The sequence below is a fragment of the Callospermophilus lateralis genome, chromosome 6 (assembly GCF_048772815.1).
Source record: "Callospermophilus lateralis isolate mCalLat2 chromosome 6, mCalLat2.hap1, whole genome shotgun sequence".
NCBI lineage: Eukaryota > Metazoa > Chordata > Mammalia > Rodentia > Sciuridae > Callospermophilus > Callospermophilus lateralis.
The window spans coordinates 104,761,655-104,788,859 of record NC_135310.1 but is presented as its reverse complement, the minus strand read 5'-3'; the positions used below and the strand labels follow the sequence as shown (position 1 = coordinate 104,788,859).

The following is a 27,205-nucleotide window of genomic DNA, read 5'->3' as shown; positions in this document are numbered from 1 at the left end:
ATGCACTCACCTCCTAGAGACCAGGCTGCCATCATGCTCTGGAAGCTCGTGGAGAATGTCAAGTACGAGGATATCTATGAGGTGAGCCGACACCCCCAGATGCATTTTAGAGCTTTGCAGACAGAGAATTTGAGCTTCTTGACACCCCAACTGATATATATTTTTAAGCGATTTACTCGTAGATTTCCGGTTGCTTTTCTCAGCGTTCTTTAACTTTTAGAAAGACTGACTCTGGGAGACTTCGCTATTCTGAAAAAGAACTTTTAAGTTAGAAATCTGGCAACTTTAATTTAGGAGCTATTTTTTTTTTCTTTTCTTTTTCTCTCTTCTCCTCCTCCCCCTAGGTTATGATGGGGAATGTGGTGCTACTTGATGTGGGTAAACTGTCAGAGAAAAACAGAGATTCAGGTGAAGGCAAGCGCTCTTCTCGTTTTGAGTATGGGAGAGAATTGGGTTTTCAAGCTTCTTTCATAACAGACTCAGGCTTTTAATTTTTATTTTCAATAAAATTTCTGAAATTATAACAAGCATATCCAAGTGCAGGACTGAAAATTAGAGGGGGAGAGATAAAACAGACGGATACATGGATGGATAGATCACAGTATAAGGAGCCGTAGCCGACAATTTATTATTTTTTTGTTTTCTTGTGTTTTGTTTATTTGCTGGTCAGTGGATCCGAAGAGAGATCGCAGATTCACTATGTTTGGGCACTTTTAACGAAATCTTCTGCCCAGGTTCTGTGCACCCGATTATCTCCTCCGAGGCTAGCACAAGCCTCTCGGGCTGGAGAAGTTGCGCGCTGCAGAGCCGGAGCCTGACGCCTCCGCGGGGCCCGACCGCGCTCCCCCTTGCCCTTTTCCATCTCGGGCTAGGATTGACGCGGCGGCCGCGAAGCTCCACGGCTAACTGGAGAGGCGGGCGTCCGGGCGGGGCGCAGGGCGCGAGGCGGGACGGGGAGGGACGGCAGGCCGGGCCCGCGGAACCTAGTTCGGGGGAGGAATAGCCTGGGAGACCTTCAGTTGGGAGCGAGGGAAAAGGCCGAAGCGAAAGCTCGGAGGAGACGTCGAATAAGGGAAGAAGAAAGGCAGTAAAGGCTCGAAAAGGGCGTTTAGGAAACGGCCAACCGCAGTTAGGGAAGGGTGGGGGAGGTCGAAGCGGACGAGCGAGGCAGTGGAGATTTTAAAGAGGAAAAAGTTGGAGAGAAGAGGGCAAAAGAGAAGCACATTCCCAGGCAACAGGAACTGGGCAAAGCCCGGTTGGACCAAGCGGAGGCTCCTCAAAGGGCCGGGCAAGAAACCTGCAGCTCCAGGATGACTCTTGAAAGACCGGCCGGGAATCGCCTAGCGGATGTTAAAAGTGGGCGACTCGTCCAAGCCGCCGGCCGGCTTCTTTCCGAAGCCGCTTGCCCAGGGCTAACAAGACAGACTGGGGCACCGAGGAGCGTCCCGCAAGCAGCGCCCGCCCCCAGTGTCCCTCAGTTCCTGCCATCCCTAAATCCTAATTTTGGTTGTGTTGTGAGAGACAGAGAGAGCGAGGGAGAAGAGAGAGAAAGAAAGAGATTCTTCTTTCTGTTGAATGATGATTGGGTTTTCCCTTTCCTCGTTATGGTTGTGTATTGACTGTAGCGAAGAGACGCGCCTCCGCGCCTGGTGGGGTTTGTTTCGGTTCTGCCTCCTTTTCTTTCCTTAACGGGCGGGATAATAGTAAAGTCGAGGGCTTAGAACTATGAACACCCAAAGTAGACGCGATATTGGCAGGGGTGGGGCCACCGTGTAAATAGCTCTGGGTATAGGTAGAGGGATTAAAGTAACCAGAGTAACACTCATTCTTTGATTATGAAAAATAAACGGCTAAATGGGAAAGGAGGGAGGGAGAGAAGAAAAAAGGGAGGGAGAGAGGAAGAGGGAGGGGTGGAGGGGAGAAAGAGAGGAGAGAAAGGGGGAGGGAGAAAAGAGAGGAGGAGAGAAAGAATATCGAAGGTGTTCCTGGGTGCCTAGATTTTATACTCAAAAACCAGGAGAACCCTCCGTTTGTTGGAAGGAGCCTATTTAAGTCTGGACTAGGGTTGAACTTTAACAGAAATGGCAGTCAGGCCAGTTGAACGGGTTCTTGAAACATCCAAAAAGGTTTTCTGTTGCCCCTGGCTTTGCCTGGAAAGGATAAGTTTAGTATACTTGAAGATTGATCGTGTATATTTTAAATGGAGGTAAAAATTGCAGGCTATCTGAACTCTAAAGAGGAAAAGTCTGCCCAAGGATTAAAAGCCCCCATCCTTACCTCTGTTTTTTTTTTTAACTCAGCATAATCTTTCACATTCTGTGAAAGTCTGCAAATGTCACCGTAAATAACTGTGTCCACCAATTTACTTTTATCTTCCCTCCAAATGAGGAGTCCATGCTTTTTTACTTTGGTTTTTAATCTGCTTCACACAAAGCATCCAGGGCGATCACTTCTTCCCATTAGGAAAGTCTCTTTCCTTATACAAGGATACCTACTTTCTGAACAAGCCCTCAGTGCTGCTTTCCCTCACTGGCTTGTCCAAAGGAGCAGAGGCTGCCTTGCGCGTGTCCCGGCTCAGTTAATTGAAGTTCTGCCTCTTTCCTGCTAAACTTTTTCCCCAGTCTGCCTTTGCCAGCCCCCTCGTCTGATTACATCTAGTAATTCTCCACTGAATGAACGTCATTTACAATAGTAGGGGAGCTCTGCGCTCGCTGCTGCTTCACGCTCCATTTGTCCTCCATTCTCCCTTTAAAGTACTCGTGTAATATTAATAGTCATGAATATCAATTATTATGAGGCGGTGTAGGCAAGCGGAGGGAGGAAGGGGCGCCGGAGCAGTCTGAGCCCAGCTTCGGGTGGAAGAGGACTGCATCCCAAGCCCCGAAGAACCGCAGAAGAAAAGAGGCCAAAAACACAGCAAGACACAGATGAACGATTCTATCTGTGTGTGACAGGCATCGCGAATCTTGTTGGAGGGGGGTATTTTTTTTTTTTTTTTTTTTGATGGCTTGTCCTGGAAACACCTCAAGCTCGGCTCTTGTGTCCAGTTTACTTCTCTACCGGACTCCTTGATTTTTTAAAAAAATCATTGTTTGATTTTGAGCAGTAACCAGGCTTTTTTTTCCAGATGTTAGTCCACACCTATTCATCCATGGTGAGTTTGGATTCACGTTGTACCAGAATTGCATGCTCTTTCCTCTCACTGTCTCTCTGTCTCTGCATCTCTGTATGTGTGTGTGTGTGTGTGTGTGTGTGTGTGTGTGTGTATCTCACTTTCTATCCCTCTGTCTTCCTTTGAGCGCCTTTGGCTTGGTAATTTAGCACCATAATTGGACGAGGCTGCAGCTGCTTCTCTCTGCATTGTGTGTTCTCCGTCTGAGCTCCATGAGTCAGCTGGGAGGGGGGGAGGCTGAACCAAAAACTTTTTATTTGCCATTGCAGTTTGGAAATTTAGGTGGCCCTTTCTGCAAAAAGAATCATGGGGACTTTACCATGGTATTAACACAAAGAAGAGGGAGAATCTTAAAGTGCCCCCAATACGCCTCCCACTTCTCTTTCACTTGGTTTACACTCCAAAAAGACCAAGAATAAGTTGTCTGGGTTTTTCCCCCCTCCCAACTTCAGGTTCTTCATTGTAACACCCTGAAGTATAATAATATTCAATATAGAAAAGCAAGCTAAGAAATAACTCCTGCAAACCACAACTCAACTTAATTCAACATGGGCTTAGGATATGATTTCAAATGAGATCCGTTTCAATCAAACAGTATTTAAGTTATTTAATTCCTCCTGGGGAGGGAGGGGTGATTGAGAACTCAGATCAGGCAGATTCTTCAGAGGTCTTGGAATCACCAGGTTGGGAAAGGGATTCCTGATTAGCCAGCTGCATTGCCAGTGATGGCAGAAGTTGGTTTTTAAACAGGGGAGCAGCACAGACATTTGAATTTCTATTTTGTTATGTTTGGATCTCTGGGAGAGTTAGGAAAAAATAGCTTTAAACACGCAGAAGAGCAAACACTATATATGTAAGTCTCCTACTTTTTAAATTAAGACATTTAACTAATATTCACACAGTTCCTTTACTCTCACCCTTCTGCCTGCTTTGCACTCCCAAAAGAAGGCTCAAATGTTGGTTAGTGGGTGATCCTCCTTTTCTTTCCTCCCCAAAGCCTCCCATTTGGAATTGCTGAAATCATGTGGCCCAGAGTCAACTTAGGGTCCAAGTTTCAGACTCCTGCTTCCCCTGTCCCGGAAGGCTTACAGGAGTAGCCAGGCTTCTCCATTTGTCCCTTGTATTTTTTTTTTTTTCTTTCTCTTTCTCTCTCTCTTCCTCTCTTCGCTCCCAGGACCGGCACGATGGCGTCCCGAGCCACAGCTCGAGGCTCTCTCAGCTGGGCTCGGTGTCCCAAGGACCTTACTCAAGCGCCCCGCCGCTGTCCCACACCCCGTCATCGGACTTCCAGCCGCCCTACTTCCCGCCTCCCTATCAGCCGCTCCCCTACCACCAGAGCCAGGATCCTTACTCCCACGTCAACGACCCCTACTCCCTGAACCCACTGCATCAACCCCAGCAGCACCCCTGGGGGCAACGGCAGCGGCAAGAAGTGGGTTCGGAAGCCGGCTCTCTCCTGCCTCAGCCTCGGGCCGCCTTGCCCCAACTCTCGGGCCTTGATCCTCGGAGGGACTACCACTCGGTCCGCCGGCCGGACGTGCTGCTTCATTCGGCTCACCACGGCCTGGATGCGGGCATGGGTGACAGCCTCTCCTTGCACGGCCTCGGCCATCCCGGTATGGAAGACGTCCAGGTAATTACAAACAAGACGATAATAAATAACGAGTGCCTCGGACGGGGTAAGAGCAGGGGAGGGGCAGCTTTGTCTCCTTTGAAGGAAGTTGTTTTCATCTTTAGAACAGGACAAGCTGGACAGGACATGTATAACCATGCACGTGTATATGTATATATACATACAGCAGCAGTTTCTGGAGGTCTATTTGTGAAAGCCAGAATCACTTGGAACTTAAATCAGGAAAGAGACAAAATATATGAGTTTTTATAGTTTAGGATCATTAAAATCAAAACTAATGTTCTTCTCTTGCCTCAGCTGCCCAACTCCTGCAAATTCTCTTCTTGCTTTGTGTGAGCAAGCTTGGCACACTACTTACCCCACCCCCACTATCACACCACTATGCACACCCCATAGTGGGCCTGTCCACTGACTTAGCAGGTGAAGACCTGGCTGCCTAGCATGAAAGTGCAAGGACTCCTTCTCTGTAGGGTCCAGAAGTTCCTGCTGGATTTGCAAAGATTTAACTAAGCATGACAATTCACATTGGAAGAAAGTCAGGAGCTGTTTGTTTAAGCCAGGTCTTGCTTTGAATTTCCCACAAAGTGCAGAGTCCTTTCCCAAGATAAGATTTCAGAGTCCTTATCCAAGGATTGAATATTTGTAGGGGACAGACACAGAAAGCCACAAATTGGTTTGGGAGTCTATGAGGACAGATACCATTTTGGAGATTTTTTTCACTTCTTGGTCCATTAAATGACTCTGACACAATATAATCCACCTTCCTCTTGGGTCCCGTTCTCCCATTAATACTCTTCCCTCCAGAATGCCAATATCCCAGTTGAAAGGGTATCACGTGTTTATTTCTTAAAACAAAAGACTCAAAACACTCCCCCACCCACCATTCCATATGCAACCTACACAATGGAAACTGATTTGCAAATACTTGTTAAACTAAACAAAGAAACATCAAAGAAATGATTCCTAAAAACTGTCTGGGTGATTCTGAGAAGGTTCCCCTCCCCCATTTAAATAATCTACAGAAAAGATAAATATAGCTGAAGGGTATTTAATTGACACTTGGATCTCATTGGCATAGTTGTATATATTATACATCATTTTATACTTACATCTGAAGTAGAGCAAAATGAAAAGGGAAAAAAGAATAGGGTATGCCATTCGTTCTTTGCCTGGTTGAAAACAATATAAAATGTGACAGCAACAAATGCTGTCTCTGTATGGTCTATGATGGCTTATTGTTTTAAAAGAAACTCGGTTATTTATTATTTAAGAAAAAATTACCTGATTTATGGCTGGATTTACCCACTGTAATAAGAGTGATGGTTTGTTAATTTAACCAAGCTTGACTATCCCTGTTTGGAGATATTGCTCATTTTGGAATATCACATGAGAAAGGAAATATATCATAGTTTTTTTTTTTTTTAATGCATTGGGGTAACGTGTGTCTCAGGGGGAAAAGTTTTTAAATTAACCTTTCTGAGTATGGTTCAAAGTGCTGAATAATGAAAGTGGATCAACTCATCACCATTACTCTTGGTGGTGCTAACACCAGCCATGTTACTTCCACCCTGCTGGCCAAGGGGATTGGGCTCAGGCAACTGAATTTTTTTCCTCTAAAGAGGGAACAGATTTCTTTGGAGTTACTTTTTTAGGGCCAGAATTGGGAAGTGTTTTGAGTATTTTTCAGAATATAAAGAGTGCAAAACAGAGTCAGATACATGAGCATTTCAGAAAATATCCTTATCAAAGCATGGGAAAGGATTTAGAGTGTTTGTGTGAACAGATCATTGTTGCTGTCTAGAATGGAGACTGCAGAGGTGGAGAAAGCTTAGAAAAGAGTCCCTTTCATGCTGTCTGCTCCACCTGATTCCCTACCTGTTCCTTCTCCAGCTTCATCCCAGTCCATGGCCTGCAAGATGTCCTGCAGAACCTTCTCAGGACAGCCCTCAGTGCAGAGATTGCAGGGAATATATCCAGTGCTTGTCCTAAGGAATAAACAATCTGTGCAGGGATGATCCCCATCTCATCTCCATGACAGACCTCCTGTCTGAGATTGGCACAACACAGGGAAGGTGAAAAAGACAGAAGAGGCTGGGTACATAGGATCAGACACCCAAATCGAGACTGCAATTTGTCTGCTCCACTTCCAAGTTAGGGATCTGGAGTTTGGGAGCTTAAGTTCCACAGGCCTATCTGGATTTCAATATTCCTTGAAGCTACCTTCAGAATGGGTTGGCTGCACCAGTCTGGTCTGTATTCCTCTAGTACTTAAAAGGGACAAGAGAGTTCCTAGGCCTGCACCTCAGAGTCACTTGTTCTATCTCAAAAGCCTGATGTTTATGTGTGTGCATGCCTGTGTGTGTGTGTGTGTGTGTATGTGTGTGTGTCGGGGAGGGGGGTGTTTATGGATAGTTCCAGCCAAAGGCTAGACAGACCTGGAGGGTACTGCCCAGGCCTGTGGGTCGAGGGTTGGGGGATGTTGTGTGACCCAAAGGCACACACACAGGGCCACCGCCCTGTGAGAGAAGAGAAGGAGAGCTAATTAACCAAATGCTTCTAATATTTTTTTAAATGAAACTATAAAACCCTGTCAATTTCTATTTCAATTTACTCACTGGGGCTATTAAACTAGCAAATCGCTGTTTGGGTTCTGGGTATGCTACATTTCACCCATTGTGTGTGGGGAGGGTAGTGTTAAAAAAAAAAACTCAAGAAAAATGGCTACAGAAAGACAGAAAAGGAGCAAGATGACACTTAGTTTTGGATTTGTTCAGTTGCCATGTACGCTCCTTCATCTTCTCTTCTTTGCTCTCTACCCTTCAATCACCTCTACCACCCATGAATATAAACATAAAAAGATGTTACATCAACCCCCCAACACACACACACACACACACACACACACACACACACACACACACACTTGTGTCTTAAAGCAACCCCTGGTATCACTTTTAACTAAAGAAGTCTAGTAATTACGAGTCTGAGTTGTTTTTCTGCGCTTCCGCATGCAGTCCTAATTAAATCTTTACGATCCTCCCTGTGACGATTAAGCGCCAGCATGCTGCGTGAATATCCTGTACAAAAACCCAGCAGGCGGCCGTAATTAGATAGAAAATCAGACAAGAGCCTTCTCATTAACTACCACAACTACCCCACGTCGCTGATGAGGCGTATATACATATTTACGTACTAACGTGAGGGTGAGGTGTGGGGCTCACAGGTCCAGGCCGGTGAAAGCGAGGGTCTGCTCACACACAGAACAGGCGAGCGTTTCTGTCGTGTGTGAATCCATGGATAGTGTAGACACTGTGCACATATTAAGCGGGGAAACGGGTATGGATGCGAGTCAGAGTGGCCAGGTCGCCTGAAGAGCTATGGACAAGTTATGCGATTTTTTTTTTTTAACAGCATACTATTTCTTAAGTTGCACATGGCATGTTGCAACACGGAAAACAGTTCTTGCAGAAATATAACAGTTTTCCTCACTTTTCTAAAAGCAGAAGGGTGACCATTAAAAATGAAATGAAACAAATGACCCCCGATAATGAGATCATCCCATTTCCCAAGTGTTGCTTATTGGGGGTAGACAGTCTTTCTTATGGGAGGTGCTGCGGGGAAAAAAAAAAAAAACACCTCACTTCCAAGCCCTTTTCTTTAGACTTCTCTATGAGTGGGTGACAAATTGGTCCAAACTTAGTTGAACATTTCAGAAAGATCAAGCATTTATTTTCACTGGTATGCGGTTTGGGAGGGAACCTACTTTTGGACACTGGGATGTACAGCCAGACTCAGTTGCTGTACATCCTGACAGTAAGAAACTTGCTCCAACAACTATTTTTCCTCAGAAGTGCTGCCAATCCTCAGAGTTGGAACTTTCCTTTTCTGGGATGGTACTGTGGCACAGAAGATGAATGCTCCTTGTGATTACCTAGGTGCTGACTGGGAGGATCCTGCACTTTATGTGTGTCTGTAGTTACTGTCTTCCTACCAGGTGTGCTACATGCTGAGAAGAAGCATCAGCAGAGTTGGGAGGGGGGAGTACATGGTGCAGGCTCCTCCAGGGATTGTCATTGTGCAGCAAGAATCTTACAGCTCACAGGAACATGTATAGACTGCCGTGGGTGTGAGGTCCTGGAAGCTTCCAAACATGTTCTTATGTGTTACTGTTTGCATTCCATTTCAAATTGCTCAGACTTTAATTAAAATCCCATAATGTAAACTATTATGTATTTGTAAAATACCTCGGGGTTAAGATGCACTGGGATAGGATGGAAAACAGAAATTGCTTTTAACTAATATTGGTGAAAACCTTTCAGCTGTTGCCAAATTTTCACACTTCTTAAGAGCAAATAATATAAAGGTTTACATGTCTATGTAATATCTATGTTTTATATAATAACCAATGTTGCATCCCAGATGTCTCTCATAGTCTCCTTTTTCCTTTTCTTCCATTGGAAGAATTTATAATTTGGTGAATTTCATTTCTATGTCGATTTGGAGGTAATAATGATAATAATAAAACCTCCCTTTGTGTATTAATATAAATGGAAATATAAAAATTCCAGTTTAGAGTGACATGATTTATGTGTGCAATTCTTTAATATCCAGTCAATTTGAATAGTGATGTTTTTATATTCACAGTCAGTTGAAGATGCCAATAACAGCGGCATGAATCTATTGGACCAGTCTGTCATTAAAAAAGGTATGGAATATTCCTCCCAAAAGTAAGCAAAGTTTTCCTATGCTTTAATGTCTTTATGATGAGCTTTCACTTTGGAGGAACTCAATATTTTATAAAATACAAATGTTTGTTCAGAATTATAGTACAATTTCAGGGAGTCTTCTTCCTTGAAATGTGGCCAGGAGGAGTGAAAACCACAGACACAAACCCAATGAGAGAAACAGAGGGACATACAATTGCTATTTTTCTCATAATACGTACAGTAGCCATTCTAGATTTACCTTAAATAATTGAACTATCATAGTTTGTGGAATTGGCTAGGAAACACTGGTTTCAAGAATATACTATAATTATTTCATCGATAACTGGAGTTTGCTGAGCTAAACTCTGCATCATTGAGGCAGCTTCTTTTTTCCTTGTTTTTGTTTTGATTTTTTTTTGGGGGGGAGGTAATTTTGTTCCCAGTTCTCTGTATTTTATTAGTTGTTTCTTCTTATTATTCTTAATTGTGCCAAATGTGTTGCTAAATATGCGCATCCTGAAAAGCTGAGACAGCCTATGCACGTATCTAAATCTTCCTACATATGCACTCATGATTTAGTGTGACTGTGGAATCACCCCATACTGTTAAAGGGCATGTGATATTAACAAATGTTTGCAGTCTCTTGTACAGCTGTAAGCAAAATAATTAACTAATTAAACTAATTAAATGTAATTACAATAACTCATTTCAGGCGTATTGCAGCTGCTTAATTTTTTCCCCCTCTTCTCTGACAGTCACTGAGAGAATGCTTGGCGATTAGTGTGGCTGCCGAAAGGCCTGAATGTCACTCACATGCCACAAATTTAGGAGCTTGAATGTGTAAACAGTGCAATCTTTAATTATCACAGGAACTGGTATTTGGAAACAGTTTTAACTACTGTAACCCTTTCTTATCGATGCTCCAGAAAGCCTGCCTTATGTTTCATGTTAACAGTCCCCAGTTTCAAGTCATTCATAATTTACTTGGAGTCATCTGACATTCACAAAAATAGTTAAAAGGAGAGATGCTCTAGAAAGTAATAAATCCATCCAGTCAAATTGGGAAAATAGAAGGATTGCAGGATAAGGGGGAGGTATTCTATTTTCTTTTACAAAGGTAAGAACTATATAGCTCTGAGAGGTAGGCAAAGGAAGCAATATTGATATGATGCCATTTGACTTGGTAATGGATATCCTGAAGAATAGTAATGTGTGTTTTTTTTGGGGGGGTGGGGGTAGTGGTGGCTATTTCAGTGTTGCTCCAAGCATCTCTTTTTTCTTGTTGTTTAGATAATATCATTTCAGTTTTTAATGCCAGCTTTGGGGTTCACTAAGGTATTCAGCATTGGTGCTTAGACTTGCAACTGTGCTGACAGCTCACTTTCACCATTTCCTCTTGGGTCCTCTCTTTTGGTTAATTGCTGGTTGATTGGGGTGGGTTGAAGGAGGAGTTTCTCCATTGCCTTTTTTTTTTTTTTTTAATTTTCCATTTTGTTTTCTTTTATTCCCCCCTCCCTTTTCATGGAAAGTTAGAACCACTGAGCTCAGGGTTCTGTATCCTAGCAACATCATTTGGCTGGCAGTGGGACATGCCCAGCATATGACCAATCAGAAATGTTATTAATAGTCAGGCCAATAAAAATATTTGAAACATAGCTTGCCTAACAAAATGAAGCTGAAAATATTCTAAAATGTATGATGCTTTGGTTGCACACTTGTATATGTTTTTTAGGGAAATGTGAATATTTATGTAGAAGATTATCTCCAAGAATAAGAAAAGAAAATATTGACTAAAGTTGCTGGTTATGTTTTTGGAAACACTGAAGTACTTTTTATATCCCCCAAAAGATTAAAAAAAAGGTACAACTTAAAACATTGAAGTAGCACCCAGTTGTTTTAATTGATTCAGGGGGAATGTTATGAATGTGAATGTTAGGTCAATTCCATTATTTGATATTTGAGATATTTGCTTTATTACTTGAAGAAAATATCCTAATAACTTTTTATCTTTGAAGAGCCATAGGCAAAATAGGAATAAGTGGTTTGTTTATTTTTCTAACTCACCACGAGCCACTTAAAATAAACTTGTGGATTCATTAGCCCCTTCCCTGCCCTCTGGTCTTCTAATATTGCCTACCCTCCTCCTCATACCCACCCAAGTAAGGGATGTCTCTACAAGATTAATTGTATAAAAAAAAAAAAGGTGAGGAAGTTTTCTGAACTGAATATTCTAAATTTCAACAACTGGCAGGGGACTTAGTTGCTTAATTTATTTTATAATGGGCTTTTAGATTTTAAAAAAATCTACCTCATTAATAAAAGGGCAGCAACTGGTCTGGGTTTGAGTGTTTCTGCCTGTTTATGAAGCCATAAGACTTGGGCATAAAGGATGTATTTCTCTATTTTTATGTCTCTCTCTCTCATTCCAATTATGGCAAAGCACCTACTAAAATTTAAGCAGTCTTTTTTTTTTTTTTTTTAACCTGTGTTGATATCACCCCGTAGATTATAGGCTCCCTCTCTTGTTATGTTTGCTATCTGGGCTTAGCTGACATTTCTGAAGTAATTTAGTTAAGAGGAAATGAGTTGTTCCCAGTAGAGAGAGCAAACGAGTGGAGTGAAGGTAGCCAGCGTGATAAATGGCTCTTTCATTTGAAGATCTCCAGAGCTCGTTTACGGCTAATTTTCTGTATTGGCCCCCTTTGAGCTATTAATGCAATCGGCAGGGACCGTGGCCCCTCTCCTCTTAGCTGCCCCATTAGAGCTCCCATTAAGCTGCCTAGTCTCAACTCCATGGCAGGAGTTGGGGGCGGGGGGAGTAATGAAAGGTGCTTTTTAAACTCTCCTAATCTAAACCGGCAGAGGGTGGTTAATACGATTTGAAGGGGGCTGGTCAATGAGCAATCAATAAAGTAATAATGAGAAGGATTCGCTACATTAACAGTCTAAAAATCCAACGAGACATTAAAAAATCATTCTTAACTCTCAGTTCCATTAAGATTAGGAATGGGTGGGGTACCCAGCTAATATAAATGATCATTGGCACCATAATATAACTTAACTAAAAAAGACTTACTTACATTTTAAGAAAAAGTTTTGGTAGAGAAACAGATTTTTTTGACACCTTAGACAGCAGAAAATATGCTGGAGATTTCTTGGAAAGGCTAGTGTGGCTGGAGTCCAAGGTTCAAATGCTGTGACTGTGGGGCATTTTTATTGGTCTTAGGGATATCCTGTTTGGTTAGTTTCAGTTCAACCTCCATTCTATCCCATTTTTCCCCGTTAGTTCTGGCCCCTTCCCCACATAAACACTTTGATTCGTGTGGATTTTCTTAGGGAAGAGGGACAAGGGAAATTGCCAAATCTGAATTCCAATGGAGTTTTTAGAGATTATTCCTTCTTGCCTAGAAGGTAAAAATCACAAAAGTCTGTCAGAGTCCCTTAAAGATTTGACTTTGCCCTCAAATAAAGAGGTTTGCATATCCGGGGCTGACTTTGGATCCCTATAATAGCTATGTATCAAACAGAGACCCTGAGATACATTTCAGTCGCCCAGGGAGGAACAGAGTTCCTAGAATTTCAAAACTGAAAAGGTAAGACACTCTTGTGCTCTCCTCCAAGTGTGGAAACCCCACAAATACAGAGACAGAAAGAAGAAAAATTACTGTCTAAAGGTTCTACACATCAAGTAAGTGAAGAGACCCAACTCAGTTGTCAGCTTCATAGATTCTGTCCCAAAATGTTGCCAGCACTGGATGTTTGTAGGTTTTTATATTACAGCTTTTTGGGGGGGAGAATTCTTTTTCTTTCCATGATTACAGTGCTCACGTTTATACAAGTGCTATACATGTGGAGTAAAATTTAGTGCTCAGATGATGGGTAGTGATGTAAATGTGAAGAAAGGATTCTCTGCTTGCATGAAGTAATTATTTTACTTTTAGGGGCCATGATAAACCAATGATAAGACTCTTGGTTGCTTTCCAATGTAGTTTACATATCTAAGTCAGAGCCCTTTTCAAAGCAATTCAACCCTTCAATCTGTAAAATAGGTTAATTTCTTCTCTTCTTCCCACCAGTGGATCTTGAGAAACAAAGTTCTCAAAGTTATAATTTCATACTTGTTTTAAAACTTGAGATTAAGAGCTAACCTATTGACACTTTAGCTCTGTATAGTCCACTAATGAAGAATATTTCCTCTATAATCATTTTACTTTCCTCTATCTGAAAACTCTGTAGTCACTCTAAGGAAGCACTGAGCTGTTTTTAACCTTATTTTTTTCTTCTTCCCAGCATAATGCAGAGGAAGAAGGAGGGGAATGACTTTTGTGTGTGTAAAATCCAGAAGTTGGCCTTGCCATCCAACTGAGAACTGAAGAGGGAAAAACCCTACTTTTAATGTATGCACAGAAAATTGTAAACATGTAAAGAACCTAAAGCTTCATGCTGAGTTTTGCTATGCTCCATTTCCTTACCATTTCCTGCTGTCGCTTTAAACCTATCTCAGTCATCACTAGGTTCTGTGAGCAGGAACAGTGTGCTCATAATTACTAACAAATCAACCGGGCCCTGTTGCTCTCTGGGTTTATTGATAAGCTGGAGAAAAGCAGAAGAAAAAGAGCAAAAATAATAAAATACTGGGTTAATCAGCTGAGGTACACAGGTGTGAGAGTGGAGAAGAAAGTAGAAAATTGTGGAACTATGGACCTAGATGAAAATTGTGACAAGGAAGGTATAGAATCTAGCCCAGAGGAGCAATAGTATGCCAGGATAGGAAAGAGGTTTAGAACCTGAGGATACAGAGTAGAGTGTATGAATATAATTTGTAAACTTAAATCAGAAAAATGGAAATATAATCTAATCACATTTGCTCACATTTTAATTTGTGTGGAGGGGGGCAGGGAGAAGCTCCTCTAAGACTGCAGTATGGTGATAGAAACTGGCTGGATTAGGGGTATTTACCTGATAATATATATATGCAGAGAGGTATAGCCCAGGGGAGGGAGTAATATACATTCCCAAAGGAAACTGGTCTTGTCAGGTTAGTCAGGCAATTAACAATAGTGAAATTAGAGGGCAGGTTATAAAGTGTCTCTAAAGTCTTGGTTTTTCAAGAAATCTGTCATCTGGGGCTTCAAGAAGTAGGTACAGTTCCAGTGATCAGGAGATATTTGGTTATCCAATGTAGAAGCAGAAATTGCACTGAGTGTTTTCAGTTTAGTGAAGATTTCTTTGTTGTTAAAATATCCTAAGTAATATTTAGGGATGAAAATGTTGCTGAATATCAAAGGTGAACTTTTATAAAATTTATTTTTAAAGTTCTCATCATGTTAAAACTACAAAGAATCATATATATTGGGGGGTCAATTTTTTCCAGCTTTACCTTATGTTAATGCCCATAATTGCAATTTTTTCTAGTACCTTTAAATATGAATCCAAAATATAGGAATCATCAATGCTATGAAAAATAAGATTAAAACAGATGTGGATATTGTGTAGAAGAATTAATGGCAGGGTGTTTCCAGCTCAAACATCCATCTATGTTAAACGACTTTAATTTCAGATTTTATTCAAATCTGATAAATACACTTTGACTTTTTGTTGCTTCACTCTCAACCAAGAAGCAGATTCACTAATGAGAATATATGGGAAATCACAAAGAAGAAAGTCCCCTTTGTAGTGTTTCCACTACTCCGTGACAGGGCAGAAGATGCACCCTGGTACCTAACATCATTCATCCATCTGGAACAAGGTTTTGGGCACTGTGGACAGACCAAGAGATCTTATATGTCTGCCAAGAAGTAGCAATTCAGAGTTTTCATCTACCCACCATAGGAAAACTCTTTTCCACAAGGTATTTGTAAAAGGCCAAATGCAATTCATAGTATATAACAGAAATGGGACCTGCCTATTTCTAGGAGTCTCTAAACAATCATGAAGGTCTGAATAGTGGAATCTGTGGTAGAAAGAATAAACTGTTACAAAAACATTGTCTTCATTAGTGTATTTCATACAAGGGAAGTTATACATTTTGCTTGATATATGGAGTTCTAGACTGTAGCTGGTATAAAAAATGTATATTTTTACCCTGTTAGGGTTATAGGGTGAGCTTTATCAAAAAGGTAGAGTGGAAACAACTTTTTTTTTTTTCATACTAGATGCATGTTTCAATACCTTCCCTAAACGAGTGAACCAAAAATATTATGAAGATTTGTATTGTATCTTCTGTTGGGGCTTCACATCCCAATGGAAGAAGCTAAGGTGTAGGGCAGATCAGAAGACCCTTGCCCAGTGGCTCCTGGGGTTCCTAAAAGAAAATGGGCTGGAGTAGTGTAGAAGTCCAAGGGGCAAGACTTTCAGGCAACTGGGAGGTTGGCTATTCACTGCTCCTCATTCCCCACTTTCTAATCCCACTGAGCTCAGCCTGTTCCTGACGTGCAGATGACAATGAAACACAATTAAACAGAAATACAGGCTGGAGAGGCTGAATGCACCAGCGTAGCAGTGGCAACCAGCTGTCAGCTCTTATTAACTTCTGCATAAAACATACCTTGAGTGCGGTTTGTTATCAATTACTTGCCGAAATGAAACAACTGGGGCAAGGCAAGACCGCTGCTCATATGAATTAGAGTGATTGGTTGATTGATCAGGGCACCTGTTGTAAATCATAAGTGCCTCAAACAATCACCAGCCAGTGCTTTAATTTGTAAACAAAATTCATGTCACTTTGGAATTGCTTTCACTGGAGATGAACATTTGGGTTCATTTCTAAATGAATCTGTGGCTGTTATTATATAGGAAAGAATGGGGCCCATTTTTGAGATGAGCAGCTCTTTGGGGCCTAACTTCTCAGCTCAGTGGAATTGCCTGTTTTTTCTCGGGGATAGCATCTGACAGGATCCACTCTCCTGATTCTACTTGGTTATGACCATTGATTGGGGACCTATAAGAGAGGAGGAAGGAGTTTCCATAAAGACCATTGGTATTACCATTTTATATCACTGAATTGTCATAATACCTTCAGCTTTAGCGCCAAATAAATTAGGCATTATTATTCTCAGGTGACAGATGAGGAAACAGAGAAGTTTAGTGAGGTGTCCACAGTCACACCACTAGCACTGGACAGAATAGGTTTTGCTTCGTTTCACACCAAATCCAAGCACTGAGCTGAGTGTTTTCCCTGATACACGTGGTAAGCGGGGCTATGGTAAGCGAGTCAGGTGTCTACACACTTGGGGGTAAGTTTACAAGGAGAGACGGGCTTTTCTGTTTGTTCTTAGTACATTGAATGCACCGCAGCCCCACTGGAACAAACATTTCCACCCCTCCTGAGTTTCACCTGTGTTCTCATGCAATGTGTTCTCATGCAATGACACATTCTATCAACCGGTCACCAGGATTGAAACCCGGTCACCTTTATGGTATTTTTTTTTTCTTCTTCTTTCTTTCTAGTTCCGGTTCCTCCCAAATCTGTGACTTCTCTAATGATGAATAAAGATGGCTTCTTGGGAGGCATGTCTGTCAACACTGGCGAGGTGTTTTGCTCTGTCCCGGGTCGCTTGTCTCTCCTCAGTTCAACTTCAAAGTACAAAGTAACTGTGGGAGAAGTTCAGAGGCGGCTCTCCCCCCCTGAATGCCTCAATGCATCTCTCCTGGGCGGCGTCCTCAGAAGGTAAAAAAAAAAAAAAAAAAAAATACCAGTGTCTATTGGGGTGTGGGAGAGAAGGCTCGTGTGAAACCGCGGGGCAGGCCAACGCGGTTGCCTAGCAACTGGGCGGTCGGAGTGTAGTCCCTGCAAGGAGCGTGCGGAGAGCTCTGGCCGCCACGTGCTCCTAGTTGCGCGCATTCACGCCGCCGCCCTCCCCACCACGCTGCCCCCACCTTCGGGGCGCACCGCGCACGCGCAGCGTCGCGCTCCCGCCGATTTTTCCGCCCTGGGAACCTTCCACTTTCCCTGCTGGAGCCTGGCTCCGCCCCGCCCTCCTAGCCGCTAGGACCTCCAGGGTGCTCTCTACTCCAGGGTGCTCTCTATTAGGAGAATGACACCCCCCCCCACCTACACAAACACACTGATGTAAAACGGAAGTTTCATAAAGAAACTCTCTTCATACCTTCCCTATACTCTTGATATTTCTGTTTTGTTGTAAAATACAGTTAGCTACCAGCTACATTTCCTTTCACAGCCCACTAATGCGTTGTGCTCCGCAGATTGAAAAAAAAAAAAAAAACTCTTTGAGATTCTTGACTCCTTACTTTAATGACTCCACCGTCAATAATAACCACTTTAGACGTATTCATACTGTAACTTGAGCCATTTAGGTGCTTCCCAATATTCCAACCCACAAACTGAATCCTTCTTGTAAAAATAGAAGAGATAGATGGCTTAAAGATTTAAAGTCTTCCCTAAAGGCCTTGCTAGTACCTAAACTCTTTGGCACTGTCACCCACTTGAAAGTGACTTTGTATGACACAAAACTTTCGCTGTATTGGAGATTGACCCTAGGGGCGCTTATCTGAGCTAGATCCCCACCCTTTTTTATTATTTTATTTTATTTATTTATTGAGACAGGAGCTTGCTAAATTGTTAAGGCCTCACTAAGTTGCTGAAACTGGCTTTTAATTTACCATTTTCCCGCTTCAGCCTCCTGAGTTGCTGGGATTACAGGCAAGGGCCACCAAGCCTGCTTAATGAGACAAAACCTTCTAAGTGAGCCCATTTTAGGGGTTGACAGTTCCTTTCTTTTGTAAAGTGACTGTGTGAGTAGTACATCAAGGGGCAGTCCGTGGTGACTGGGGTTTTTCTTTTATTTTTGCCCAGTCTTTAGCACATACAAGCCTCAGGAGACATTAAGGAAGGCCAATGTGAGACCCAAGAACTTTCTTATTTCTTGCTCTGGTTCGATTTTCAAAAATGAGTCCTTTGAGCTTCAGAGTGAGGAAGTTTTCATCACCCCCAAATGTGTGTATGAAACAGATGCTCAAAGAGACAATATAAAGTGCTTGTCATACAACCAAACTCTGAAAAGTGTTACTTTTTCTGTTGTTATAATGATCATCATCATTATTTACATCAGTCTTCCTCCTAAAACAACTTTGTTTTACTGAAACTTTTGACTCTTCCTTAGAGAGCTCACTGTGCCTTCGCCTTCCTGAACCACCTGACACTTCTCAGGAAGGTTGCTCTTGCTCCTGAACTGCTCTCCTCACTGACTCCTTGACAATAAATGACCCTGTGTGTGTGTGTGTGTGTGTGTGTGTGTGTGCGCGCGCGCGCGCGCGTGCGCGAGCTTGCATGTGCAATTTTTACCTTCTCTGGACCCACAACCTACATCTTAATTATTCCCATCTGGTATCATTTTTTCCTCACAAGATAAAACAGAGAGAAAAGGAGTCTTTTTTTATGCTCTGTATTGCAGAAATTAAGCAAACCTCAGCAAACTATCAGCAAATAACCAAAAGGAAGGGGGTGGGTGCTAACCTCAAGTTAAAACCTCTTCAAGCTCCACTGGGCTTTAGATTGCTAAGTCTAAACTTTGTTTCAGGAACACTCTGAGGTTAATCAGAATGTTAATTCTTGCAATTTCAGAGCCAAATCGAAAAATGGGGGGAGATCTTTGCGAGAAAGGCTAGAAAAAATCGGTTTGAATTTACCCGCGGGCAGGCGCAAAGCAGCAAATGTCACGTTACTCACCTCCCTGGTGGAAGGTAAGCAAGATGTGTGGCCATTTCAAGAAGTGACTGAGCTTAACTGTCGACTGGAGGTTGACATTTTACATGTTTCATGATTAACTGGAAATCATTGCGATCATTGTGCCCTTATGAGTTGCATGTCAAGCTGCTGCTTGAGAGAAGTTCAAAGGTCCTTTTACTTAGAGGGCACCAGCAGTTGCAGAGAGGCCAAGGGACATATATAAAGGTCCCTGTGCTCTTAAGAGTGATCAGGTCCAGCCTCCAAGACACAGCAGGAATCTCTGTTGCCACTGGTGTCTGAAACACCTTCTGTATGAACTCTTGCAAGAGTAACTCTGAATGCAGCAATCCATAGCCCTTCTTCTTTCCAGATATACCTCTATATTGTCACTGCTAGAAAACACATTGCACACATGATCCCTAATGGTTATTTGAAACTTCATGTCACCCCCAAGACTCCATCTCTTGCTTACCACCTGGGACTTATTGAACTATTGATAGCTTAATAAAGCAATGATGCCCAAGATAAAATTAGGAAGGGGCATTGAGAAAACACAGAGGAGAGTCAGCGCGTAATCTTCCATTTGTTAATTGAAAAGTAAACAGCCACAAGTGTAGAAGACAACTCTAATTTGCTCATAGGCTTACTTTGGGGATGATATTTATGGTATGATATTATGGTATATGATCATCTACATAGTCTAGAACAAGAATATCTGCATTTGAATTTATGAGATGGAAAACAGGAAATATAGCCAGATGATCTTAACAGAGGAAGAAGTAGACTTTTCTCTAGAATCTAGCTTTTTGGTCATTTTTTCCTCCATTTTTTTTTAATTGATAAAATCTTATGACACTCCTGTAGTGAGTTGATTTTTGGAGGAGGGAATCTTAGAATATTTAAACAGCAACCATAAAGTCATCAAGGCTGTAGGCCTTGCACTTTGCCATCTTTAAGGCAAAGTAGCTTGGCCCAGACTAACCCTCCAGAGGCAGTAGTCACCAAATTTCCAAGCCACACTTATTAGCAGTTGACTCTTAGCCTGGGGGTTTCACATTTTGCCCTTCAGGGAATTGCTAGTATCACTATCTTCATTTTGAAAAACAGTCAAATACCCTTTGCCCAAGACAGAGATTTTCAAGAAGGGAGGAAACTGGAAATCCCACTGAAATTTCAGTAGTTGGTTGGCAGTTTTCAGTTTGAATCCTGGTAAGCACCATGCCTGAAGTCCTTTGTTGTTATTATGATAATGATGATTAAAAGTAAGTCGTGCTCCTTAAAAATAATGTAGCTATGGGATCATGTTTGTGATCTTTCCTGCTTGAACCCCTAAGGCTATGCTTTAAAGGGTAATAATGCCTTATTCGAAAGGGACTTTCTTATAAACTCTGGAATACTTTAGATGTCCTGGTTTTCTCTATTTGCATCCGTGTGCAATAGAAAGTCTTTAAGCTGGAATATATGATGACGGAAACCTCTGAAGGCAAGAAACCTGAAGGCTATATTCTTTAATATTTGCGAACATTTACACACATGGATTTGTTTATACATATTAGTTTTTAATAAGGAATTTTCCTAATACAATTATAGGAGATGGTGGTAACTTAAATTTTATTTAAAGTAGGTGTGACTGATGTTTTAGAAAGAAGGCAGGGGAGGGGGATCTGGCTTGTATATTCAACCAATTGTCTATAGATTGAGTTGAAGGTTGCTCTTGAATTTATTGACACACCTTTCTCTTAAGACTAAATGAGTAGGAGACCCCATAGCTATTCAGGGAATGTCTACCTAGGATTTGGCTCAGGAAAAGCAGGAAAGATTGCCAAGTGTAAAGTTTGTACTCTCAACTTTCATTACAACTAGAGAATCCTCTTTGCTTTGGGCATCTGTCTCTTGATTGCCTTTGCTCCTAACACCTGGCCTCTACTGGCCATACTAACAGTTGACTAGGGTGTGGCTTCTGCCCTTGAGATGTTTAGGAACTGGCTGCTGATTCTCTGCTACTATCTTTTCAGGAGAAGCTGTTCATTTAGCTCGGGATTTTGGGTACATTTGCGAAACAGAGTTTCCTGCTAAAGCTGTCTCTGAGTATTTGAATCGGCAGCACACGGACCCCAGTGACCTGCACTCCCGAAAGAACATGCTGCTGGCCACCAAGTGAGTGTCCCAAACGCTTTCCATCCTGCTAACTTCTACCCTGCTGGCCCACCTGCTTGGGAAGAGGCAGTAGGGAGCTGCGCAGACCTTCCTCTGTGGGGTTATAAAGGAACTCCTTGGAGGCTGTGGTGAGCAGTAGCTGGCTAGGAAGCTGTCCCAGCCTCCACCAGGTGGACAGAGTTGATGAGCTATCTCTCCTCAGTCCTCTTCTTTATGTCCAAGTCCGGCTTTTAACAGTTCTCTTCTACAAGCCTGGGGATGTCAGGCAGACCTTTGTCAGCTGGGTCTTTTTTCATTTCTTCCCTGCATCCCTGGGTGCATATTTCTCCCGGGGTTTCACATCTATCTCCCTGTCATACCCGTACAGCCATGTGTGCTTGCTCAGGGTGTCTATGTGTCACCCACGTGTAACCATCTCTACCCACAGCTCTAATTACTACGTTTCCAACGTTGCTGTTTGTCATCTTCCAGACTTGTAAAATTTACTACAACTCCAGAGGAGAAAATAGTAAATCTCTGGCTAAATTTAGGTCTAGAGCTCATTTGAACTTTTACAGTGGGTTTTCTATTTATTTGATTTACTCCTGTCTTTGGCTTCGGTGTCATATTGTCGGTGTTTTATGGCCAGCTCAGGCCTGCAGTGGGCGGCGCTGCGTGCGCCCGCACGTTTCTCTAGCAGGCGCGGCCTAAACAGCGGCGCTCATTTATTTAGTGCTCCAGGACGCGGTTTGTTCCGTTGACAGCGTAATTTAAAGAAATATATGGAAGGCTGAAAAATCATTTGCTCAAATTTGTCCAGATGTTTTTGAGACGTGATTGGAATTTGATTGCCCCTTTCCGCAGGGTCAAAAAATATTAATGTCCCAGAACTTTAATTGCTTACAGACCCTGGTTTGGGGCTTTGAAGATTTAAAATGTTTGACTCTAAGCATTTGTTCTTCTGAGTACAGAATTTCCTTTTTGGCACTTTGGTAATGAGTACAAACTTAAGGAAAGACTTTAACCATCTCTCCCAATGATCAAAACTTGGCACCCACCCTCTTTTTATAAGGTTTTTCTCTGATGTATCAACTAACAATGTATAGATATTTGCCAGTAGATTGCCCTGCTACCCCTTGCCTGGTGTCTGGTTGTGTGTGTGTGTTTGGGGTGGGGGGGAGTTGTTCTTGATTTTTTTTTTTTTTTTAAGGAAAGGCACTTTTAGGGGAAAATAAAACTCAAATCAAAATATACAAGTCAGATAATGGGATTCCACAAAAGACTCTATTTCCCTAAGGGATGTTTGTGACTCTTCCTCTCTTGAAACCTTGTGGCTTTCTTAGGCCTAGGGTGCTTTTTAACCTGGGGCATCATGGACTCACCTAGGGATCTTTTCTAAGCTATGTATGCATGGACCTATTTCCACCTATTTCCACCCCCCACCCCCCCACCCCCGGAAATTGGAATCACTGGATGGGGACTAGGAGCCTATAGTTGAACTCCACATGTGATTCCAAGGAATCTCTGGTTTAAGAACTGCTCCACTCAGGAGGGAGGAGTTACCTATTTCTTCCTAGTTATAAGGAGTACATTTATGGTACATTTCCCATAGAGGCATCAGAGGGTGTTCTATATCCACCAGCCTAAAACGAGTGTTTTAGCTACTTACAGTGGATGAGAGAGGAGGTCACCTGCAAAAGTGACAACACCCTGGGAAAATGATACCTCAGGATTCTTCAAACCCAATAGCCTGCCCTGTTTACCTACTGTCTAGGTCAGGTGTATCTCTCAGGTCATCCCAGTGGGGGTCTAGGAGTAGATTTGCTGTAAATTTGTTTCTCTTGAGACCCCCACAGACCCATAGGTTGGGTGGAGGCAGGTTGCCAAGAGAAGTCAAGCAATCTGTGAAAGGCTGTGGCCCATGGGATGCTGTGCTTCTGCCTGCCAGCAGAGCCAAGCCATTTGACTTCAGGGCTAATACCCTCCCTTCCACCTCCTATATTAAAAATTTCTCAAATAAGCTCAATCTATAGTTAGGCACGCAGGATTTCTAAGACTAGGAGACTTCTCAAAATTGTAGGTGCCTTAAGGAAATAAAAACCTTCAACAAATAAAAATCTATTCTCCCTAGTGTCTTAGTCTACCTTTAGGTTTTATTTAAACTATGTGTGAATCCTTTTATATTGAAAACAATCCTGTTATACAGAGATTTTTAGTAGCCCACACTTGCAGAAAAGAAAAGGGAACAAACAATTTTTAAAAAGAGGGAAGAAAATATTCTGCCCCTTAAATACTGCAGGTAAACAAGTTTGTGCTTTGAATGAAATCAGCATTCGCTCCTAGAATAAACAGTTTCTTGCCCTGGGCCATGCAAGGCTCTAGCAATCTGCTTCAGTGCCAGGGACAGGCTTGTGGCCAGGGGCCTAAATCTTTCAGGGCTTTTTGTGCCTGATCACCAAGAGGTTGGAGAGGCAGGAGAGAGGAGGGGGAAATGGCTTAAAAGAAATACCAGGTAAGAGCTCAAAAGTATTGAATATTCAAAATCCAAAGCTAAAGCACACAGAATTTCCCACAGCAGAATCTGTGCTGTCCTGGAGTGGAGAAAGACTGAAAAAGAGTGTGGGGGGGGGGCCGGGGGGAGGCAAAGCTTAGTGGTGGAAGGGGTGCATTACCTCCTCACCCCCGCTTTCCTTCCAGTCCCAGCTGTTCAACAAGGGAGTGCACTGGGAAAGGAAACAGAGCGGAATCGCACACATTAGCCTCGCTCTTCGGTGACCGGACGCCTCTGGGCTTCTGTGAGCCTCTCCTTTCTAATGCCAATGACAACGACACTGAGGGTGATTTTCTGTTCCTCCCCCCACCCCTCTGCAGGCAACTTTGTAAAGAATTTACGGATCTGCTGGCACAAGACCGGACGCCGATAGGGAACAGCCGGCCCAGTCCCATCCTGGAACCGGGCATCCAGAGCTGCCTCACGCACTTCAGCCTCATCACGCACGGTTTCGGCGCCCCGGCCATTTGCGCGGCGCTCACTGCCCTTCAGAACTATCTCACCGAGGCGCTCAAAGGCATGGACAAGATGTTCTTGAACAACACCACAACTAACAGGCACACGTCTGGGGAAGGCCCAGGTAGTAAAACTGGCGACAAGGAGGAAAAACACAGGAAATGAAAAAAAAAAAATTAAAAAGAAGGAAAAAATGTTTAAATACAAAAGGAAAACAAAAAAAAATTAATTTTAGCTTTAAAATATTGGATTGGCTTTGGAAGAATTATATTAGGTAGAATACACATACAATCAAAATTTTAAAAAAAGAAAGCTAAATAACTTAAAAAAACTGAGGCGTACAACGGAGCAACAATATCGGTTCTCAGTGTCAATTTCAAGATATACACTTGGAGACAACCGTCCGGATTTTCCACTTCGGTTCTTTCGAGTTTAGTAATACTGATAATAAAACTATGATTTTACACCCCCCCCTTTGGAAAATAAACATAAGACTAAACACGAGAAACGCTAACTTATTGGAAGAAAATCGGAGAAACGTTGGTATCAGAGCTTTGAGAGCTGGTTGACTGAGACGCACGAACTTTTTAATTTTTAATTTTTTTTTTTTTTTAAGGAAACTTGCAGTCCCCGCCCTCCATCTCACCTGATCCTTCTCCCAGTCACCCTTTTCTACGTTGCCCTCCTTTCCTCACACTGTTACGGGAATTTTCTGGGATGGAAATGAGTGTGATTAACCCTTTTGCGTTGTTTCAGTCCCTTTAATACCCCAGCCCCACCCCTCGTTCTTAACTCACGGGTGCCCAACTCCCTGACGGTTTGCATAACTAGGGAGGGCATGGGCGGGCAGGGCGGGCAGCCTGCCCAGATGCAGGCGGAGGCTGCAGCTTTTGGTGCCGGCCGGCAGAGTAGATTTTCCGCGCCTGAGGAAAATCCGGACCAAAAAGTTGATTCAGACTCATCATCAGTTCCTTTCAGAAATGTTACTAGTTCCCAGCCTTGCCAGCATCTGCATACAGAGAATCTTGCATTTGTTATAATATTTGTGTCATCTACCAATTTTAAGAACTATAGTAAAAAATATGAATACGTTGATTAGTATGTAATTCCTTCGGAGGGGTATGTACCATTTCATTCTCTTCTGTTTTCCAAAGCTTTGCCCGCATGGTTTATGAGCTTCTTCAAAGAGGACTTGGGCTTCCTACACAATCTATAAGGTACTGAGAAAAAAAAAAAAAAAATCCGATCCCTTTTTAATCAAAGCCTGTATGTGAGAATTCTGCACTTCTTTAAAGAAGCTCAAAGGGAATACTTTAGAAAGTGGCCAATATGATGGAAGCAGCTTTGAATCTACTTGTTAACATACCTCAACACTAGAATTCCTGCGCGGGGAGGGGGGTGCAAAACGAATTTTAAGGGAAAAAAGTAAGGGTTCTTGCAAAACCTTATATTCTAACAGTATTGACCTCACTTAAAATGGATTCGATCTCCCTGGGCTCTTTGGTGATTGCTGTTTTAGTGGGGAAAAGAAATAGCTTTGCACGCAGAGGTGAGAAAGAGGGTGGTACAAGCTCCCGTGTTACCGCAACAATTGCTTTCTTACAAGATGCTTTATGAATGAGGCATTTTCCCTCCCAGACGTGCACTTGTTTTGGCATATGATGATAAAATAATGCAGAATGAAAGGAGATGTATTTCAGCTTCGAATTTTACCGTCTGGATACACTGTGAATATTCCCAGTGGATAAAGTTTCATGCATTTAATGTTTCTCAATTCTAGCAGCCCAGCTCCTCTCTCCAGCTCTATCTTAGTATTATCATGAAATAAAATCTGGAATCCATTGTTGCATCTTCCTAAAAGCAGTGAAAAATCCCCTGGGGATAGTGGTGGATGAGATAGGTCTCTAAATTTAGTGAAGGTACAAGCTCCTCGTTTAAACAAAGTAGTTAGGACCTTTGCAACAGCCCTGGAAGATAAAGATCCAGATGTTATTCCAAGGGACTTACAGATAGGATCCATTCAAATCTCTTGGACTCTCAGTTTTGCAACTCTCTACCCTGCCTTGGGGCCAGTGGGAAGGGTTGGGATCTTAGGAACCTGCGGAGAGCTTAGTTCAGAGTGACGTGGAGATTTAGGGAGCTGGTTTCAGGTCTCCAGAAGGGCCCAAGCAACGGGTAAGAACACACCCCAGCTCCTACCCCTTGCTCCTTTTCGGGCCTGTGGGTCTGCAGTGCCCAGTCCCAGACTGAGTTGAAAGGAGCGCAAAGGCCGGGAACCAGACCTTAAGGAAAGTGTAGACACTCATCTTTGCCCTATTCAGAAGCCCGTGCCTTTGACTGAGAGCCTGGACACTTGCGTTAGATGTGTTCTGATTGCACAAGGCCGGGAGAAATCACACTGAAAACCATCGTCTCCTTTCCTTGCAGGGCAACGCGCCCCACGCGTGTGACGTTCGAGAGACGCGATGGATGCGCCTTGCTCTTACTGTGCAGGTCCTGAGAGCATGTGGGCCACTCGCGCCCAGTCGTTTTGAGGACATAGAAATCAGCCGCTGCAGGGGCCGCCGGCAGCAACGGCCCATCTCGCTCTCGGTCTCACCCTAAGGGCTAAGGCGACCGAGAAAGCCCCGTTCTCCAGTAGGTAAAGAGGCGGCGCCCCGCGGCCTGCGGGGGGCGGTGGGGGCCCGGCGCTGCATAAGCCCTTTGCTACCAGCAGCCACCCTGGGCGCCCACACCCAGAGGGAAGTGGCTTAGAAATGTCCAGGGAATGGAAGCTTCCCTCTCTTCTCCTCTGCCAGGAAGGAAACTCTCCCCACCTCACGCTCCTAAAGGGGGCGGGGGTTGGAAAGAGCCCACTACCCCC

The 27,205-nt window shown here is 43.0% G+C and overlaps 1 protein-coding gene across 5 annotated transcripts; it reads left to right on the top strand.

The window, feature by feature from the left end:
* Tfap2b (transcription factor AP-2 beta) lies at positions 1-26,792 on the top strand. 5 transcript variants are annotated; one of them, XM_076860096.1, is made up of 8 exons: positions 1-81; positions 4,347-4,805; positions 9,450-9,510; positions 16,961-17,180; positions 19,095-19,213; positions 21,215-21,356; positions 24,207-24,466; positions 26,770-26,792. In XM_076860096.1, exons 1-8 carry the CDS (start codon positions 1-3, stop codon positions 26,790-26,792), a joined length of 1,365 nt encoding a protein of 454 aa, XP_076716211.1. The 5 variants fall into 5 exon arrangements, with proteins under 5 accessions (XP_076716211.1, XP_076716210.1, XP_076716212.1 ...); XM_076860097.1 differs by lacking the exon at positions 26,770-26,792 and adding an exon at positions 5,626-5,640 and having other exon boundaries at positions 34-81; positions 4,347-4,788; positions 9,460-9,510; positions 24,207-24,507; XM_076860099.1 differs by lacking the exons at positions 1-81; positions 26,770-26,792 and adding exons at positions 3,128-3,154; positions 5,626-5,640 and having other exon boundaries at positions 4,347-4,788; positions 9,460-9,510; positions 24,207-24,507.
* Positions 26,793-27,205: the final 413 nt, after the last annotated feature.